Source organism: Phalacrocorax aristotelis, chromosome 5 (genome assembly GCF_949628215.1).
Source record: "Phalacrocorax aristotelis chromosome 5, bGulAri2.1, whole genome shotgun sequence".
Classification (NCBI taxonomy): domain Eukaryota; kingdom Metazoa; phylum Chordata; class Aves; order Suliformes; family Phalacrocoracidae; genus Phalacrocorax; species Phalacrocorax aristotelis.
The window spans coordinates 31,461,921-31,480,979 of NC_134280.1; the positions used below are offsets into that span (position 1 = coordinate 31,461,921).

General features: G+C 36.3%; 1 protein-coding gene across 1 annotated transcript; it reads right to left on the bottom strand.

Annotated features, from left to right (window-relative positions):
* Window positions 1-1,188: 1,188 nt before the first annotated feature.
* SGO2 (shugoshin 2) lies at window positions 1,189-18,941 on the bottom strand. The gene is made up of 10 exons (XM_075093825.1): window positions 18,821-18,941; window positions 14,947-15,080; window positions 12,590-14,200; window positions 10,895-11,070; window positions 10,418-10,495; window positions 9,583-9,668; window positions 8,958-9,193; window positions 6,433-8,439; window positions 3,245-3,392; window positions 1,189-1,622 (listed from the first exon to the last, which is right to left on the bottom strand). Exons 3-10 carry the CDS (start codon window positions 12,732-12,734, stop codon window positions 1,517-1,519), a joined length of 2,982 nt encoding a protein of 993 aa, XP_074949926.1. The 5' UTR covers window positions 12,735-14,200; window positions 14,947-15,080; window positions 18,821-18,941; the 3' UTR covers window positions 1,189-1,516.
* Window positions 18,942-19,059: the final 118 nt, after the last annotated feature.

The following is a 19,059-nucleotide window of genomic DNA, read 5'->3' on the forward strand; positions in this document are numbered from 1 at the left end:
CATCTACTGGCCTCCCCTCACCCACCAAGGTAGTTGTCTCACTGTAGAAGGCTACCAGGTTAATAAAGCATGATTTCCCCTTTGTAAATCAATGCCAACTACTCCCAATCACCTTCTTGTCTTTAACATGTATGGAAACAGTTTCCAGGACTATTTTCTCCATCACCTTCCCAGGTTACAATGGAAGCTACAATGAAGTACAAAGAGTACAGTTTGGTTCGGTATTTTTAAGAATACATTATAAATTTAAGAGTATCACTTACACCTCTTAAAAACAGTATAAGACCAAAGGTCTAGCTAACCAAAGAACTGGTCTCTGAAGGTTTCAACAGCGAATGCCCTTGGAAGAAGTAAAAAAATTGGTCAAATGCGTAGTAACACTTCTCCAGAATGCTCTTCCAGGCTTCAGCAATTTGCAGGTCAGGGCCATCCTGTTCCCAAAATGGTGTTTCTAGTGATTCCTCACAGATTTTAACTCCACTAATTTGTCCAATCATTTTTTAATCCCATGTAAACCAATAACATCTACTCATGTAGTAAGGAATTCCTCAGCATAACTGCATCTGTGTGAAGAAACATCTTTTATAACCAAAAGAAGTTAACTTATTTGTATCTCATTAAAAATAAGCTATGGTTATCTTGGTTGCAAAATGAACCTGAACCTTATCCAATGTAATTTGTAAAAGTTGTGTGGGCTGTGAGCTACAGCCTGCAGCTGGCAGCATCTGCAATTCAGATAATGCCAGAAAACTGTTTGTCAGCTGACACTGCATTACAGAATGCAGAAGTGATTAATGAGAATCCGACGGGAAAGCAGTACAAACACATGACAGCTGAATGGTATGATGTGGTTGTATTTGTCATCACACTAGCACTCTCCCAACTGGAAACTCAAGGTGTTGCTTTGTCTGGATCCTATTTACTACTGAATTTCTATTGCAGTGCTATTTTCTTTCTGGCTGCCTCTGGCACATACTCTGGACCCTAGACTTCTCTCTACTATTCGTCAAAATGAGAGTTCCTCATTCAAATTTCAGTACAATTCTGTCAAATCCAAAAGCCAACTATTAAAAAACCATGGATTGTCTCCATCTATTTCAGAACATTTATTAAGATTTTGGATGCTTGTGTCTGTTCCAACCAGCACTGAGAAATGGTTCTACACGTGGTAAATATGAAAAACTCGCATTAGAATTCCCAAAAGTGATTTATTTTTAATTCTTATTAAAACATACACTTTTCTTACAAATTAAGAAGTGCTGCAAACCCTTTGAACAGATCATAAATTACTGGCCAGAAATGCAAAACAAAAGAGTGGAGCCTAACCTGTATTTGCCTTCTTCAGTAAAGTGTCTGTGTCCCTTATATAGGGGCTCCTTTCCAGGAAATTCCACTTTGGAAGACCTTTACTAAGCAAAGAACAATAAGCACCCTACACTGCTAAACATTTCTAGATATATTTTAAAATTGTACCCATTTAGAAGTATTGTTCATAAAGGCAAATCTCTTGTCGTCTTCAAATACATTTTGATTTACTTTTAAAACTTCTTTTATTTTTTACTTTATAGACTGGGGAATCCAGAAATTTTGTATCTGTAAACTGATCCCCACGCCTTAATTTGCTGTAAACAAAAGAAATAAGACATCATGTATGAATATCACCAAGCACCTATGTATCTATAATAATTATGTAATTAAAATAACAATTCCAAATGGTAAACACTCTCAATGAAAACTTGATACACTAAAGAAATTAAATGTTTGGAAAATAAATCTATCTCAATTAGCAAAGCATACATAACTACTGTTTTTCAAAACAACGCTAAAATAATAATCGTCTTATGTGGCCTGTATCATATTAATATGTGAGTAATCATAACTTATAAGACAAAACTAAAAAATTATTTAAACCAAGAGCTTAACAGTATCCATTCAGGACAGTGTACTTGAAAATAAAATATACGTAGGAGACACGAATCTAAAATCTTGAGTGACATCCACATCATTTGCTGTTACTAGTTACTGTCTCTCTCCAGAAATACAGAGCGTTATCATTGTGAGATAAAAGAGGAGAATGTGTCAATAGCATAATATTACAGCATTTTAGCATCCAATTCAATTAGTAAAAGAAAAATGTTACTAATGCCTTTGCATTTCTTTTACAATCTATCTGGTATAAATATTTCCTTCATTACTTTTAGCTCCTACTTGTCCTCAGTCTCATTGTTTCAATTAATTGTTTGCTTGCTTAGAGGTAAACAAAAATATTTTGAGGGTGTATAAGAATATTGTCCTATTTTTTTTAGTTTGTGGGCTTATTTTCTTCTCCTCCCAGTGTTGCCAGAAAAGGAAGACATACTCCTTTTACACCATTGTCATAAAGTGAGTCGCTATAATCCTTTCACTCTCAGCACTATTAGTGGGAAATCTTGATACTCTACCTCATGAATATGCATTCTACTAATACACATACAACATGGCATAATTTTTCCTTAAATTAATATTATACTTAAAACCAAAACAAAAAGCCTCACGAATTTTGTGGCAAAAAATATTTTCAGAAGTTATCAACTTAAAGGTCCATTGGGATTTAGATCTATTCACGTAAGTGCAAATATATTTGTTTTCTTAATGGAAGTTTGCCTTTAAAATCCTCTTCTTAAATTTTAATAGTTATTATACAATTTATGTCTTGTCTTTTAACAATCTCAGAAATCCTGTCCCACTACATTTGTGGAGAACACTGAGAGGTAAATAACTAATTATAAAATAAATATATCTTATGATTTCTTATATTAGATACAGCTAGTTAAAGCAAAATGAGTTAATTATATAATATTAGTGCATAAATTATCTTGCCACTTGACAATGTTACAAGGACATTATTATGGTATGGGTTTACATTTAAGTATAACATTTACAATTATCCACCTCTAAAGGGATTTATCTCATGATAAACATTAAGAATACACCATTATTCATTACTGGTATAAAATGTTATATTCTATGCTATATTTCATTTCTGAGACTTCAATACTGTTGGTGTCTGTCTTTGGCACTTGGACATCCTGCCACACTAACAGGAAATGTTTTATATCAACACTGAAGTATCTTTGTGAAAGAGATTTGTGAAAGAAATAGTTCACTGTTTATTTGGGTGTTTAATATCAAATCTTTACTGGGGATTGTTATGTACTCAAAAAAAAAAAACAAAACCCAAAAGCCCTAATTTATGTATACCTACCTGTTTAGATTGGGTTCTTTGTAGCAAATAGAGCTTCTTACTCGTCTAGATGGTGCTGTGGAGTCTTCTGCTGAAGTTTTGGGCGGTTTAGGTAAATAAGTCTGAGAGCATATACTAGTATTTGTCAGATCTTGCAAAGCCTTTCTCCCTGTGAATACAGTAGTTTATATGCCTCATTTTAAATATTTTCTGAATCATTAAGTAAACTCTCAGTTCCTAATTATTTTTAATTAGCATTTCTTAGTTTGGGTACTTTGGTTACTGCTCTTAGTCTAAAGATGCTCAACAAAAAATGGGATAGATGACCAAAGAAAATGCCACTAGAGCAGCTTTCAACTTACCCAAATCTGGGGCTGTCTGAGGTCTGCCATGGCTCTTGGGACAATTTAAGAAAGCCCAATAAGTGCTGTAACTTGCAGCTAGCTGCTTAAGACTCCCAAGAGTTATTACAGTAAAAAGAAAAAAAAATCTGCACACAGCTCATGGCCTTCAATGCAGAGGAGGGCAAACATGTGCAACCTGAAGACTCAACCTGTACAAGAGTTCTCTAGGACTGCATTTTCTGACTTCATACCTGCTCGTTGAGCATACACGCATAAAATGAGCATAGCAAGGTGCGCCTCATCTTCAAACCTATATCCTACCAAACTATTTACAATGGCTTGTATTTTGAACCACTGAACATGCCCAAGAGGAATACTCCATTAAAAAAAGTAATCAGCCTTGGTAGAAGTAGTACTCTCTGTGTCAGCTTTCTGTAATCCTTTAAAACCAATTCAGAATGCTAGACTAAACAATCAATATTGAATTTGTAGACAAATCTTTTGATAACTTGGAAGAAATATTGAAATTACTATTTAGCCCACATTTCAAAAAACTTGAAAATATTTATAGACCACAGTCACTCTGAAAAGCACTAAGATTTAATGCAGACAGCAATCCAAGATTAAAGAAATAGTCTTGATCTGCATTCCTTAAAAGTTCATCCACAAGTGTACATTCCTCATTGATACAGGTCAAGTTTTAGGTTTACTGCATCCATTTAGAATGTAGTTTTTCAAAGGAACTGAATTTAAAACTCTCTTGTCTTCACTTCTTGAGTTTGAACGCTTTACCTTAAATTGTCTGTGGCAGCAAATGGATGCTATTGATCTCACAGAGGAAATTCATACACATGTAGGACAAATGCTGAATTTTTTGATGTGCCTACCTTGAGACTAACAAATTATATTACTGTATATTTACATACCTGCCAAAAAAGTGAGGGTTTTCTTTATTATAGCATCTGAATGTCTTGTACAGTCTAGCACGCACACTCTTAACTGATGGTCAAGCTGATAGTGCAAAATTACTATTTCCAGGTAGTAGAATTCTGTGCTGAGATCGAGTAAAATATCTCAGTGGGTAAGACTTATCATTTTATCAATAGTTTTCTGAAACTTGTTAAGCAGAGACATAAAGCCAGAGGTTCTTCATTGTATTTCTGCTAACTTTACTTCGAAGAATGAGACACATGTTAAGGTGACTTTGGGCTGCTTCAAGCAAATCCCTCCTGATTTATGAAGGAAAAACAAAAAACATTGTCTTTTGAAGGAGTTCATTAAACCAAATGAGCATTGCTCTTCCTTAAATGAGAGGGCTCTCCAATCATGAAAAACCTCCCAAGTCTGGCTGCCTCACAAATCAATCTTGATTTGTATTAGCTTTAAAGTGAAAGTAAACTGTTATTCTGAGTTTTTCCTAAAACTTAAGGTTACAGATCAGGTCAGCTTCTCTTTAAGCAGCAAGAGTCCTGAGACTTCTGTGACTCTGCATTATTTAGGAAAGCTGGATGCCTTTGAGTGTGAATATTTATGTTCACGTAGATCTAACTATATATGGAGACTTTAATTAAAGCAGACTTTCAAGGTATATTTCTATTGACAGCTCAAGGTAGTGATCACAAGAGCTGGCATCATCAGAAATGATGGCATTTCCTTGCTTTCTTTTAATTCAGGATATGGATTTGGATGTAGGATGAAAAATGAACTGGTTTTTGATCTATGCTTTAATGGATGAAGATCAAATGATTAGCTTGCTTTTTATGTCAGTAGTCTCTGATACTGCTGATCACAAGGGTTTACTAATTTATCATTAAAGCTAATAAAATTATAGGAACTGAAGATGAGAAGATGCAACTGCAAATTACCAGGACTAATACCTTTCACAATGGCCTAAAACTGCCAGTGTTGCTATCCTGTGGTCGTGTAAAATAGATTTTTTTTTTTTTGGCCATTGTGTCCTAGCATTCAAATGAAGCCAAGGCAGTATTTGCTTGATAGTTTGGGATTTAAACTAATAATTTGAGCTAGGAAACTGACTAGGTGTTGGGACATTGTCAGAGACAATGAAGTAAATATGAACTCCTTGAGAATAAACATGTTTACAAAACAGATCCCTCATGCTAGGGAATTTCAAAGCTACATTTTAAAGCATATTTGAACTGTAGCATAGACATGTTAGTCATACATTCCTTTAGCTCCTTCGCAGTAATTTCACTGTCTGATAGAAGAATCTAAACCTATGTTCCAGACTACGCTAAAGTTAGATTATTTTCTAACTTAATGTATCTTACTTAAAGAAGAGGTTGCCATATGAAAGTTTGCTCATGGGCAGATTCTAGAGAAAACCTGCTCAAAGTACTTTTTTTTAGATCTAAGAATTCCTGTTGAACTAGTGTTTCTAAATAAATACAAATTAAATCTTTAAGTCCAGCTGTGTTCTTCATTTATGAAGGGAACAGTGTAGTTCACACTTATTTCCCTTGTATAAAAGCTTAAGCCATCGTATCTTTTCTATGCCCAATTTCCTGAATTCCATCACATTCTTAAAAAAACTAATACAGGCTCCAACTATAACTGCTCCTCAAGAATGTAGACTACTTACATCTGCCCAACTAAATGTCATCTTAGAATATACTGAAAAGTAACAAGGATGTTAGTTATCACAATCAAAAAATATATTGTGACTGATATATGATATAGAATACAAATCATTTTAGTAATCTTCAGTCTTACCTTTTTCCATTCCTGTTTCCTCCACTTTAAGCAAGCAATAAGAGTAGGACAGTATTAAGAGAAGATACCTTACCACCATTTCAGGCACTACTTAATTCAAAATACCATTTTTTCCCTCACCCATACACTTACCATGATAAGGTGTCAGAGTCTTTTTGTAGGTCTCTTTAGAAATATCATCCAGGTTTTGGTCTGCTTTTCCAGCATCCAGTGCTTTATTATGACCATTTTCCCCACAGATTTCAGAGTTTTCCAGTATAGAGAAGTTCATGGAAGCATTATGGTTATCAAGAGCTGGGAGCTCCACATTAGAACAAGCTTCCTGGAAAAAGCTATCTACATTTAATGGACTATTCTTAGAACATTCGACAGGTAAGAATGTTAAAAATTCTGATTTTTGAACCATAGGCTTTAGCTTGCTCATAGAGGAATCTACCTCATGAGGGACTTCCTCATTATCCAAAATATTCTGCCCCCCCTGATCAATACGCCTGAAATAATTTTCCTCTGGTCTGGTTTCAGTAATATCAGAACTAAACCTCTGTTTGCACTTTACATGATTATCAGGAGAATTACTAATGTGAGGGATTTTATCTGCCACTGATGAGGAATCTACTTTCTTTAACAAATTAGCATCATCATCAACTTGTTCTTTAGCTTGTGGTGTATTCATAGCTACACAATTCTGAGTAACTAAAGCTACTTGCATTTGCTGAGTTTCAGTTATTTCATTTCCGAGATCAGCCTCTGCATGCAAGGCATCCTTATTTTTGAATTCTTCATTTTTACAAAGTGATAACTGTGTAAGATTTTCTTTTGGTATTATACATGCTTTCCGGCTAGCCTTTGCCAATGTACGTTTTAATCTTCTGTGTGAAAAATGGCTACTCTTCTGGACATCTTTCTGACTAATTTTATGAATGCTGTGACTTTCAGTTTCTCCACTTTGTCCGTAACTACTCTCTTTGTTGTATTTTTTCTTTATAATATGCTTCTGGTCTTGTTTTCTCTTGCTGTCATGTTGGTGTATCTCTGTTTGAGGCTTTTTTGAAATATGTTCTCCATGCTGCCCACTTTCCTCTCCACAGTATTTTGCTGTGTTCATTTTAGAAGGGTTTATTTTTGGTCCACTACGTTTCTCATTTGTATGCACAAAGTCCCACTGCAAAGGCAATACATTAGAAGCGTTCTCCTGGAATGGTAAATTTTCAGCACAATAAACTTCTGGTGAGATCTTGTTAATAGATGAGTTTGAGTCTGCTTTATGTGTTTTGCTTTCCGTGTCTTCAAACGTTTCTGAGAAAGTTTCTTTATTTGTCTCCTGTTTTCTTGGACTCCTTAAGTTAACCTGGTATGTCCTTCTTGTATCTTTAGCTTTACTTGGACAATTTTGTGCTTGATAACATTTGCTGGTATTTAGCAAACTCTGGTTCCTTACAGGATTTCCTGCAGGTAGCTCTTCTCTCTGACTTTGTACTAGTGGAGTTGGTGAGTCAGTAGCTTTTGAAATTTTACTACTGTCAGCCCTAGTGTGCCTTTCTTCTGAATACAGATTTGAACTGTCTTCAGTCTTGCATTTAATTTTCTCTTTATCCTTCTTAGAATATTTCACTTTTCTGAAATTTCCTAATATTTTATCAGACCTGGCATTACTATTTTTATTTTGATGTAATTTATCTTTGTCTTTCGCTGTAACTGTGAGTAGTTCACCCACATCACTGGTAGTCAACTCCATATCAGCATCATAAACAGTTTCCTCAGGCTTCATCTTGTTAGTAAAAAGCATCTTCTTAAAATCTGTCTTATTTTCATTGCTAAATTCAAGAGGTGAAAGAACAATGCGAGACAAGTTACTGGAACTTTCCTGCAAATTCATGTCATTGGTGTTGCTGCTGCTGTTGATACCATAATGAGGCAGATTATTTGAGCTACATTTTTTATCAAAATCCTTTATATTAGGTTGAGTTTCTGACTCACAAAGTACTGCATGTTTCTTCCTTTCAGTCACATTTCCACAGAATGACAATGAACTATCATTATATTGTTTTGTAAGCTCCTCAGACTGTCTTAAAGACTCTGTATTTTTGACATGAGTCAGGAAGGCACTATTGCAAGTTAGTTCTGTGCATAATTGATTTTCTGCAAAGAGAAAAATTTCAGCAGCTTGGGGAAAGAGAGCATAGAGCATAGTTATCAGAATAAGACAGATTACTGAAGGTTGGACTAGAAGCATAGAAAATTACAAACTGCAACTTTAAATGTATATTTTTTTTTACTGAATACACACATTCTGTGCTTGGTCCTTAAAAGTTTAGTTAACTAGACCTAATGGAATATTTTAACAAAGTTGGACTTCTGAAATTGGGTATAAATAAAAATGTATATTTCTATAACTTCTTCAGTTATTATTTGGTTATCTTATCAAAGTTCTATTCTGTTCACATTAATTTTATTATGTTTCAGCTGTGTTATTTCAATGAACATTTTTCTACAAGTAGTTGCCAGGACACCTCTACTTATGGGTGAGCATTCTATTTTTTATTAGTTTATTACAGTTTAGGAATCTTACTACACCTTCTGTCACCAAGTAATGAATTATTAAACTAATTTTCAGACAGGTCTGAAAAATACATCACCTGTGCAGAAATACATCATACCTCTGAAAAATAAATTTCTGTCAACGCTTGTTTCCACTGGGTCTATTTCAATTAACTTCTGATTACTTGCACCAGAAGGTAATGATAATGCAAACTTGACTTGATCTGAATGCATTTCCTTTGAGAAAATAATGGGATGCTTATAAAAATTCGGTATTTCACACACAGAAGGGCTATCTTGCTGTTTTGCATTAGCTTTTGCAGTTAAAGGAGGCTTCATGGGCAATTCTACAGATCTGAAAAGAGGAAATTTTACTGTGAAGATTTTAATGGCATTTTATGCTACAACATTCAATTGTTTAAAATATTCCCTTAATAATGTATAAAAGCAGAAAACAAGAACACAAGTATGAAATCTGGTTCTATCTTAGGGGCAAATGTATTTTATGTGATAGAGAATCCTGCTTTGTGCTGGTGAGATCTTGTGAAGAAAGAAGCAAGTTATTCAAATGCAAGTTTTGTCTACCACTTTACGTATATAGACATTCCAAGCTGCAAATAGGTAATTTCTGAATTAGACGGGAAGTTGTTTCTCATTACCTCAAAAATCCCTAAGGCAATATACAAAGATTAGTTGTAAAAAAATCCACACTTACCAACTTCCACATTTAATATAACCACCTACCTAGCAAACTGACAGGCACTCTTGAACTGGTGGTCATCAGCAGGGCTACTTGGACCAGATGGCAGAGGAAGAGAACTCTGAAGATTCTTTCAAAAGAACAACAGTGGGGAAGTACAAACGGTTCGCTATTCTTTATATGTTTTAAGTATCAGAAATATCCACAAGAAAAAAAAATAATGTAAGGGCAAAAAAGTACTGATGAAAGGTGCATGATATTCAAACACACAAAATAATTTAGAAAAAAATATTTTGTAGCAAAACTTATAAAAATCTGTAACCTACTTGCTTCCCAAAGCAATGTGTGGACTTCTTAAATGTAGCTACAATGAATCCAAAGTGCATTATAGATATAGAAGCACAAAGCAACACTAAGCATCTGTTTAGAACAGAAAATAAAAATAATATATTTTTTAAATTAACTGTAATTTTGCCACAACACAAGGACTAACATGGACTGTGTTTTCTGATGAAGTTTCCACATGCAAGATATTTATTGCAGCACTAAGCAAGGAAGGCAAGTAGCTTGCTCATTAGTGAAGAATACCACGTAGTGAAGTACTATGCTTTTTTTTTTTAACCCCATGACTTCATCAGGGCTAACTGATATTTAACTTTTGGGTACTTTGTAAACAAGATTAAACCCTAAATTTTCAGTGCAAGCAACAGCAAAATGTAATTGATTTCACTAGACTTGGGTTTTATCCCAAGTTTTACGGAATTGGGGTAAATGTTTTAAGATGCTTATATGATTTCAACATTGCACTCATTTAGATGCTTGGAAAATATTATCCTGGAAAATGGGTTCAATATGGTAATAGTTCAAAAAACTTCTTACCTCAGAAGGACTGCTTATTTCTATTGCGGTTAAGAGGTTATCGTTCAAAAATGCTTCTATTTCTATTAGAGTTTTATTCTACATGTAAAAGAAAAAGTAATTTAAAAAATATATATTTTAAGTGGCATCTGGCTTAAGAAAAGACAAGATATAAATGTGAATCTATGTTGTAATGTCCACACACACACACACACTCAGTTTTCTCCTCAAACTGATTATTAATGCCATCTCAATACCCATAAAGGTGAAGCTGACCCTAAAATAGCTATGGATAGACTGATGGACAAAATAGTAAGTACAAAAAAATCCCTATGAAAGATAAATCCCACTTGAATACCACGCTATCATATGATAGAACTTCACAAATCTGAAATGTACATTTTAAATCACCTTTTTAAGAAGGAATACTAAGTTTCCAAAAAAGATAAAAGCTTGGTTTAGCTGATCTAAGTTTAAATTATATTATTTGCAGCATACCAAAGAGTTTAGTTTTTGACGAAGCAGGATATTGTGAAGCTGCAGCTTTTCTACTTCCTTCTGAAGAAAAATCTTCTCATTCTTTAGCTTCCGAGAATTTTCTTTCTCCACACTCAAAGCCACAGCTAATGCTTTATTATTTTGTTTTAAAGATACTTTAAACACAGATGAGTTATCTAAAGGAGACAAAATCATATTATTTTCAACAGCTTTGATTGCAGGCCCTCTCTGCATGAACTATCACTATATAACAACATTTTTATCAGTAGGTCTCATGTAAAACTGTTTCTGCTGGCTGTCATTCTGATGACTACTCCGTCAGCTTCAAGTTCAAATTTATTTCATGCATGGATTCTGCTCCATTCTGGATTTTTTAAAAAATAAAGTTATTTTAAGAAGAAAGCATTTAAAAATTGATAGTTTCACAGGCATGAAAATGTTTCCAGACTTCTAAAATAAAAATAAAAAGTTCAAACATTTTGAGCATAAATGTGAGTTTTGACAACAGAAAAAGCTTTAAATTAGAAAAATACCTTCCACTGTCCTAATGAAAACCTGCCTACTCATATCTGTTACAGAATGTTTTAGGAACTTAAGTCCTTTTTTTTCCCAGTGACACTGCATATTACTGAGATGATTTTTTTTTGCCTCACTTGAACCCAAGGTAGAGACAAGTCTGACCATACAAAAAGAAGCTAGGTTAGCTTGAAATCTGCTCCAACCACATCTCTGTTGTCTTAAGTTATTACTTCTGTAATCTCTAATCCAAAATTTGCAAAGTCTTGTTTCTTTGCTTTGGGAAACAGGCAACAACAGTGGAACCTTGTTAATCCAAACATTGTTATTCAGTTTAGTGAATTATTTGCATTACTGCAGTGTGAAGATTTCTAAAGAACATGAGTATTATTCAGTAACACTGTTTATTTTTCACTGAAAAATAGTGTTTTTGACATAAAGCCACAGTAAGTTCAAATATATACAAACAGCAAAAAATATGTAAATATATTATGTATATACAAACAACAAAAATTCTTGCCACAGCAATCATAGAAAGAGAAGCAGAAGTCAACATTCACTTACCATGCTGTTTGAATGAGAGAACTCTGAAATAGTGTGTTTCACTACATGTATAGTTTCCCTACCTTTTGAAGATGATCTGAGATGTTCCATAGTTTTGCTTTTGTCAGCACAAGAAACAAAACCCAGCCATCTACCGTGACAAACCTATGTTTGAATTTAATCTTGACTTACTGGGAAAACAAAGTAACTTCTGGCAAATTATTAAATCAGCAGATTAATATTTGTAGTTTTCCTCAATTCAGTAAATGACTCAATGAAGAATTTAATATAAATCCCATTTTGAAAATGGGAACACTAGCTATTTTACTATGGCAACTATATTTTAAAAGGTCATTGATTTTACTCATTTTGGTATGTCAGGTTTTTAGATGCCCCAAATGGATATAGATGTTAGAAATGCACTTGAGTATACTCTTAAAAAAACCCTGGCATGCCAAAGACCAAGTACTGAAAATACTCAGAGAATTAAATAAACAACTTAAAATTGTGTGTTTTAACTTTCCAACTCTCCTAAAATTCTCAGCATACTACATTAATATTTTTAACAGGCAGCAATTCCTTTTGAAGTCATACATTCTAAGTACAGTAAATGGCTTCAGTTTTATTTTGACTTACTTATTAATTTAGTTTTGATTTTGGATGCTACAGAAGCATTCCGTTTTGCAGCTTGTAATGTTCCATCCCTCTTCTTCAGATGTACTTTAACAGCATCCGAGGTAAAAATGGTAGATGATTTAGAAGCTGCCTGTTTATCCATCATAAGAATGAATCTGTATACGGTTAAGAGGAATGCCCAAATAATACATGATCTTTCTCACACTTTTTAAGTCTCATTACCTCTTATCAGGACTTTTTATCTCTGAAGTTGAGAAAATTGCTTCAGTCTTTACCTTTGTTAATCAATTCAATCAGGTTAATGAGTTGTTCCTTGAGACTTAAGTCATATCATCACAGAGCAGCAAAATATTTAATAATCATGAAGGCTAAAAGGATAGCAGATTTTTTTTATCTTGCCTGTTCCCTCAAGTTATGTCTCCAAATTTGCACTTAAAAGGGAAAAACCCCAAGGTTCTATCACTTCACAATATGACCAGACCAGCTTTTGCTTTCTTAGGACATATTTTGAATTGAAGCATTTAAACGAACTGGATTATAAACGCTATAAATAACGATGGAGCGAGGCCGGCTGGCAAGCGTAGCCAGCAGAAAGAGCGGTATCCCGGCGAACACCTTCGCGGAGGCAGCCCCGCCGCCAGCCGCCCCCCTGCTCCCTCACGCCCGCAGAGGACGAGGCTTCCGCCTCGGGCCGTTGGGCGGCGGCCGTTGGGCCGGGCCCGGCGACGCGCGGCGGGAGGGCGGGCTGGTCCCCGCCCGCGCTTTGCGTTGCGTGAAGGGATATTTAGAATTCAGACTTTGTGCTTCGTAAATCAAAGACCAAATGCATAGCTAGGCCGCAACTGATGGACACAAACCCCACCCATATCTGCAGCTGGATTTATACCACAACCAACATCCACTGCTGTGTCTTTTTTGATGCCTTGTTGATAAAACAGGAAAGGCGCTGTTGCAGTTTTGTCACCTACGTGCAAAATCAACCATGGTAAAATAGCTGACACGTACTCTTCACATATGGCCACATACATTCATTTTCAGAAATGGGATATGCATAAGTCATTAACCTTTAATCCACAGTTCCAGTTCTTTAGCGACATTCCTGGGTGTTTTAAAAAGAAGGAGTGGGATGCATGAGAGTTTTCAACTACGTGCCTTTGCAAAACCGTTTTAAATACCAATGATTAATAATGCTAAAATTAAAAGCAAATATTGATTGTGTACACACTTAGCATCAATCCCAGTACACTGTGAGGTAGGGAGTAGGGAACTGCAGATGTTCCACCTGGCTGTCCAGAGATTTTTAGGAAGAGTTTGAGGTTTTCTCTCCAACAAGTGCCTTTAGGTTAAAAGGAGAAATCCATGCAATTCCTTCTCAGTAGAAAGTTAAATTTCTTTTTGGCTGATCTTTAGCTATTAGTAATAGATGAAATAATAAACAATTAATAGACAGTTATCAAGACAGTTATGAAAACAAAAACGATACATTTAAAAATCAATAGATAATCGCAAGTATGCATGCTGCCTGCATACTTACCAACTTGTAAAGGTAGGAGTCTCCAATGTCAGAACTTGAACAAGCCCACTTTTAGTTTGGTTTAGGTAATATTAGGACTGGAAATTGCACGGAATTTCAATTCAATTGCAAGTATTTATTCTAGTAAAATGCTTTTCCTCAAAATCTGTTCTGAGCCCAAAAGCCCTTGCTCTTTAAGACTGCCCTCACATACATTCTCTTTCACTGGCTACATGTGCCCAGTTTTACCATTAGTTCAGGTGGACATTAGTTCCTAAATCTGATCCAGGAATCAGTAAATTTATAGTAAACAGTTTTGTGAAAATCTTAAAAGAGAGTTAATGTTTTCATTTAATTGAAGATTTAAAGAGATGTGGAAGGTTGAAATAAAATCCAGCATTAGGTTCTGTAATGCAGTAATCACCACAAAAATCTTATGTTTCCATATGCTAACATTACAATATGCTATAAAGGAATTTAAAAAATCAAAAGGAATTGCACAATAAGTATCAGTAGTAGTATTTGAAAATATATCTTTAGGAACTTATTATTTTCATAATCTGCTGTAAACAGCATCTGGAGAGTCTCTTTTCTACCTTTTCTTAACTTGTGTATGACATATGGCACAATTTCTCAGGGTGCCCCTGAAGCAGCAAAACCCTGTGCTTCTATGCAATCCCCTTAAAATACAGATTTGATCCAGCACACCTTATATACCTTTGGTACATTTCTGCTTCCAAGGTAACTTGGAAGTGACTGTAGCCACTGTAAAACTCTGGCCAAATAAAAGAGCAAATAACGTGACATAACTTTAAAAATAGAAATCTAGTCAAATAAATCTTACCTCCTTATTCTTTCCAGAACACAGTGTTTTCCTCCAGATCCAACCATGAGTTTTCGCTTCCTCCAGTTTTACAACAGTCCCAAGTCCTGAAGGGGCAATCACCAATTTTCTTCCATTTAATGTTTATGTCACTACTGCAGGCAATAATTATAAAACAAAACATCAAGTATTGCATTTTCACCTGTGGTCATACTTTACACTCTGCTGAGGAACTCCCACACTGTAACATTTCACATGTAAAAACCTCCAGTTAATTGCCATCCGGTCAAAGTGGGGAAGAGATTAAAGCACTGCCAAGTTTCACAGCCTATATATCTTAAATATATATTAAGAGCAGAATTCTGGTTTTTGGTCATTTGGAATCCTATGACTGGTCTTTAAACTGAAGAGAAATGAGAGTGAGTGAGGGAAAGACAGACAGACCTGTTGTAAAAACCCTAAGAATGTGGGAAGAGTGGTATTGAATTTGTATCTTTCTAGATACTTGCAAATCCATCTTCAAGAAAAATCATGGTTGAGCAGCTAATTCCATAGGGTCTAGCAAGGCATAAACTATGAATAAAGCACTCTCCAGTATGTAGATGACGTAGAACCGCTTCTCCCTCTGTGGATTCTCTGATGTCCAACAAGACTCGAGTTCATGCTATAGTTTTTCCTGAAATTATAGCATTAAGAACACATCTTCCTCTAATCACACCCTTTCAAGCACAAGCTTGATGAAAATTCATTTCTTAATATCTCTTCCCCTCTGACAATTTTGACTGGAATTAGTAAATTGAAACACAAATATAGAGGATGAGTGTGTAAGCCTGGCTTCCTTTGGAAACTAGTTAAAGAAAAACCAAAAATTCCCTGTGTTCATTTCCCAAGAACATGCAGCTCAAAAGGCACTTTGCGTGTGCAGGTTGGTTATGCTGCATGCTTCTATACCAAGTACATGCTGTACTAAGCTTGAACAGTAATGATATTCCACATGGTTAAATCTGAGCTCCAAAACTTATGTATTGGTGAGACTGGGGTGTGTGGGAGGGTGTGTGTGCATGTGTATACACCTGACACCAACCCCCTCCCCAGCTGAAACCATATACATTGTTCTGGTGTCCAAATGCAAAAATACATGAAGGAACATTTTTCAGACTTTTGAGGCAAAACCAAGCCAGCTTAAAGGAGAAAACAAGCATGGAAAGCTGCAGCTTCATTAAGTGAATGTTTCAGAGTGAGAAAGACTAGCAGTTATAACTTAAAATACATTGTAACATTTGACAACAGTGGCCACCTTTAAGTTGCAGCTGCCGTGTATGAACTATTCCCAGTAAGGGGCAACACACAAAAAATACTAAAAATATAGTTAAACCAGAGAGCATTATTCCACAAAATGGATCTATTATACTTATTTTCACTTATTTTATAGTAAGTCCAACATCCATGAATTATCAGTCTGTATTGCGTTCAGTGGCATGTTGTAACTTGTGTGCTTATTTAATTAATTAGACACCTGGCTTCTGGGTACATTTCTTTGCCAAGAACTATTCAGAGAGCACATGAGAGCCGTAGTGCTTGGCATGCCATTTCCTCTCTTGCTGCAACTGTAGCATGCTTAGTTGCTAAGAAAAATGAAACATCTGAAGCCTTTACCGTAACTTTAACTGCCATTGTAATGCAAATCGTCATTGAGATAAAAAGAAGTGAGTTCTAAGTAGTAAGTGATCACTCAGAATTACACAGTTTCAAAGAGAATTTATTCTCTCTCTACTAGGACCAGACGCAACATGATTTAGATGGTTCTTTCCTTTAATGCCCTTCATTTGGCTGAAGAGAAGTCTGAATTACAAGTCTATGGTTCTAAACGGTAACTGAAAACACAGTAGCCTATGAATATTTATGTATACTCAAAATCAAAATGTAGTAACAGACCAGAATACAGCAAGCTATGCAGCTGGAACTGTGGCTGCTCTGTGATTATTTGTTACAGATCCTTTGATTATCCCGCTCTACTCAGCACTTGTCAGGCCACACCTGGAGTACTGTGTACAGTTCTGGTCCCTGCTATACAAAAAAATGTGGACAGGCTGGAAGGGGTCCAGAGAAGGGCCACTAAGGTGATCAAAGGACTGGGAAGCCTGCCATATGAGGATAGGCTGGGAGAACAGGGTTTGTTCAGCCTTGAGAAAAGGACGCTTAGAGGGGATCTCATCACCGTGTACCAGTACTTAAGGGGTAGCTACAAAGAAGATGGAGACTCCCTTTTCACAAGGAGTCACATGGAGAGTCCAAGGGGGAATGGATATAAATTGCTCTTGGGGAGATTCTGATTGGACATGAGAGGGAAATTTTTCACAGTGAGGGCAGTCAACCATTGGAATAATCTCCCCAGGGAAGTGGTTGACTCGGCCAAGTTGGATACCTTCAAGAGTCTTCTGGACAGGGTGATGGGCCATCTTGTCGAGACTGCGCTCCTCCTAGAAAGGTTGGACTAGATGATCCCTGAGGTCCCTTCCAACCTGTGATTCTGTGTGATTCTATGATTTGACCCTTTAACAAGTGATCTTGCAGTTGAAGTTTTAAACATGGTAACAAAACACCTCCAAAGGGAAACAGTGAGTAAAAAACCAAAGACGATACAAGACAAAAAAATCAATAGGAATTATAACCAAGTTAATTTGCTAAGGTAAATGCAGAAAAACTATTTAAATACAATATTTCTTATATGTGCAGTGTACAGTTTACTGGCTTTTTACTGGACTTCAGATAGCAATAAAAATATATTGTTAACATTTGGGATTTAGTTATCTCTTATTATATTTTCTAAGCATATAATTGGCTTATAACCTGAGAAAGTTTGCAGAAACCTAGAGTTTGGCCCTGTTAACTTTTGCACACCACTACTAATTATCTGACAGTTGTACCCATAGGGATAGGTTCTTACTGTATGTTATAGCAAAAAAGAGATTATTGTTTATTTGCTTACAAATTAAGTGGGAACTAGACATATAAACCTTTTTTTTCATATGGCTGCATGTTAGAACCGTTTTTCATGTGTGCAGAAGTTTTTCATAATGACGCCGAGACAAAAGCATAATGAGGATCTAATTTTTTTTCACCTTTCCATTGATTACATATGCATTTTGGTGAGCAAGCAACTCTGTGTCAGACATAAGCAATTCCTTTTAACAGGACACTGTTTCTGCAAGTCTGTAAAATGGCTGTATGAGGGTGAAGCACCTTGCCTGCATTCATCCATGCTATTTTAATGCATTAACAGTTTGCTCTAAAAATGCATGCAAGTCTGAAGCAAGAAAACACACACACACACACACACACCCCCCACACCCCTTATTTCACAGGCAAGCAACAGGAAAACAAATTAAAAGCTATGATGCCTGCATTCAATATTAGGTAGAACTAAACAGACTTCTGCTGGTGCCCACAAGCTAGCGAGTTAATCTGCTCAAGGGGACAAGCAGTCATGTCAAAAGAGGCCAGAAAACACCAACTGACCTGAGGCTAATTTTTTCTGCCTTTGGCCCCCATTTTAACCACAGTAGGCCTGTCCGTCTTCAGACTCAGAGCATGTACCAGCATCACATCCTTGTGAAAGCACCCGTCTCAGTGCTGTAAGTCAGGATGTGCAGCTGCATGAGAACACAGTGCCCACCACTCGAGCTTCCACCTTGGGCCAAAGCCACTGCCCTGGCTGACCAGAAAGGCTCCGAGACCACCGAGAAATAAAGCGGGAGCGTTGCGGGTTAGAAGAATAGCTCAAGCTATGATATTCTTGAGCCAACAGAACAAGCAATTCAACTAACCCACTTAGAGTAAACGTTTACTTGTAATTTAAAGAAAAAAAAAATATCAGGAAAGGTTTCTGCCTTACAGAGTACCCGAGTTTACGTGGGTCAGCTTCACTTCAGAGGACGCAGACACCCAAGCTGTGCCTGAGGGACCCCGCCCGCGTAAAACGGGGGAAGCCAGGGCAGCAGATCCACGGGGGTCCCTACGCCCGGCTGATCGGCTGTACCCGTGGGCAGAGAAGCCCGGGCGGCCGGCGGAGCCCCGAGGAGGGAGATAGCGCCGCGGGCACACAGGCTGTCCCTCGCCTTTCGCCGCGCGGCT

Bases quoted from the DNA above. Each gene is read 5' to 3' on its own strand.
- SGO2 (XM_075093825.1), bottom strand. From the start codon at position 12,734: ATGATGGATAAACAGGCAGCTTCTAAATCATCTACCATTTTTACCTCG. The intron at 9,669-10,417 runs GTAAGAAGTTTT...TTCTTTTGAAAG, and splicing joins AAATAAGCAGTCCTTCTGAG to AATCTTCAGAGTTCTCTTCC. The intron at 3,393-6,432 runs GTAAGTGTATGG...CTGTATTCACAG, and splicing joins GACTCTGACACCTTATCATG to GGAGAAAGGCTTTGCAAGAT.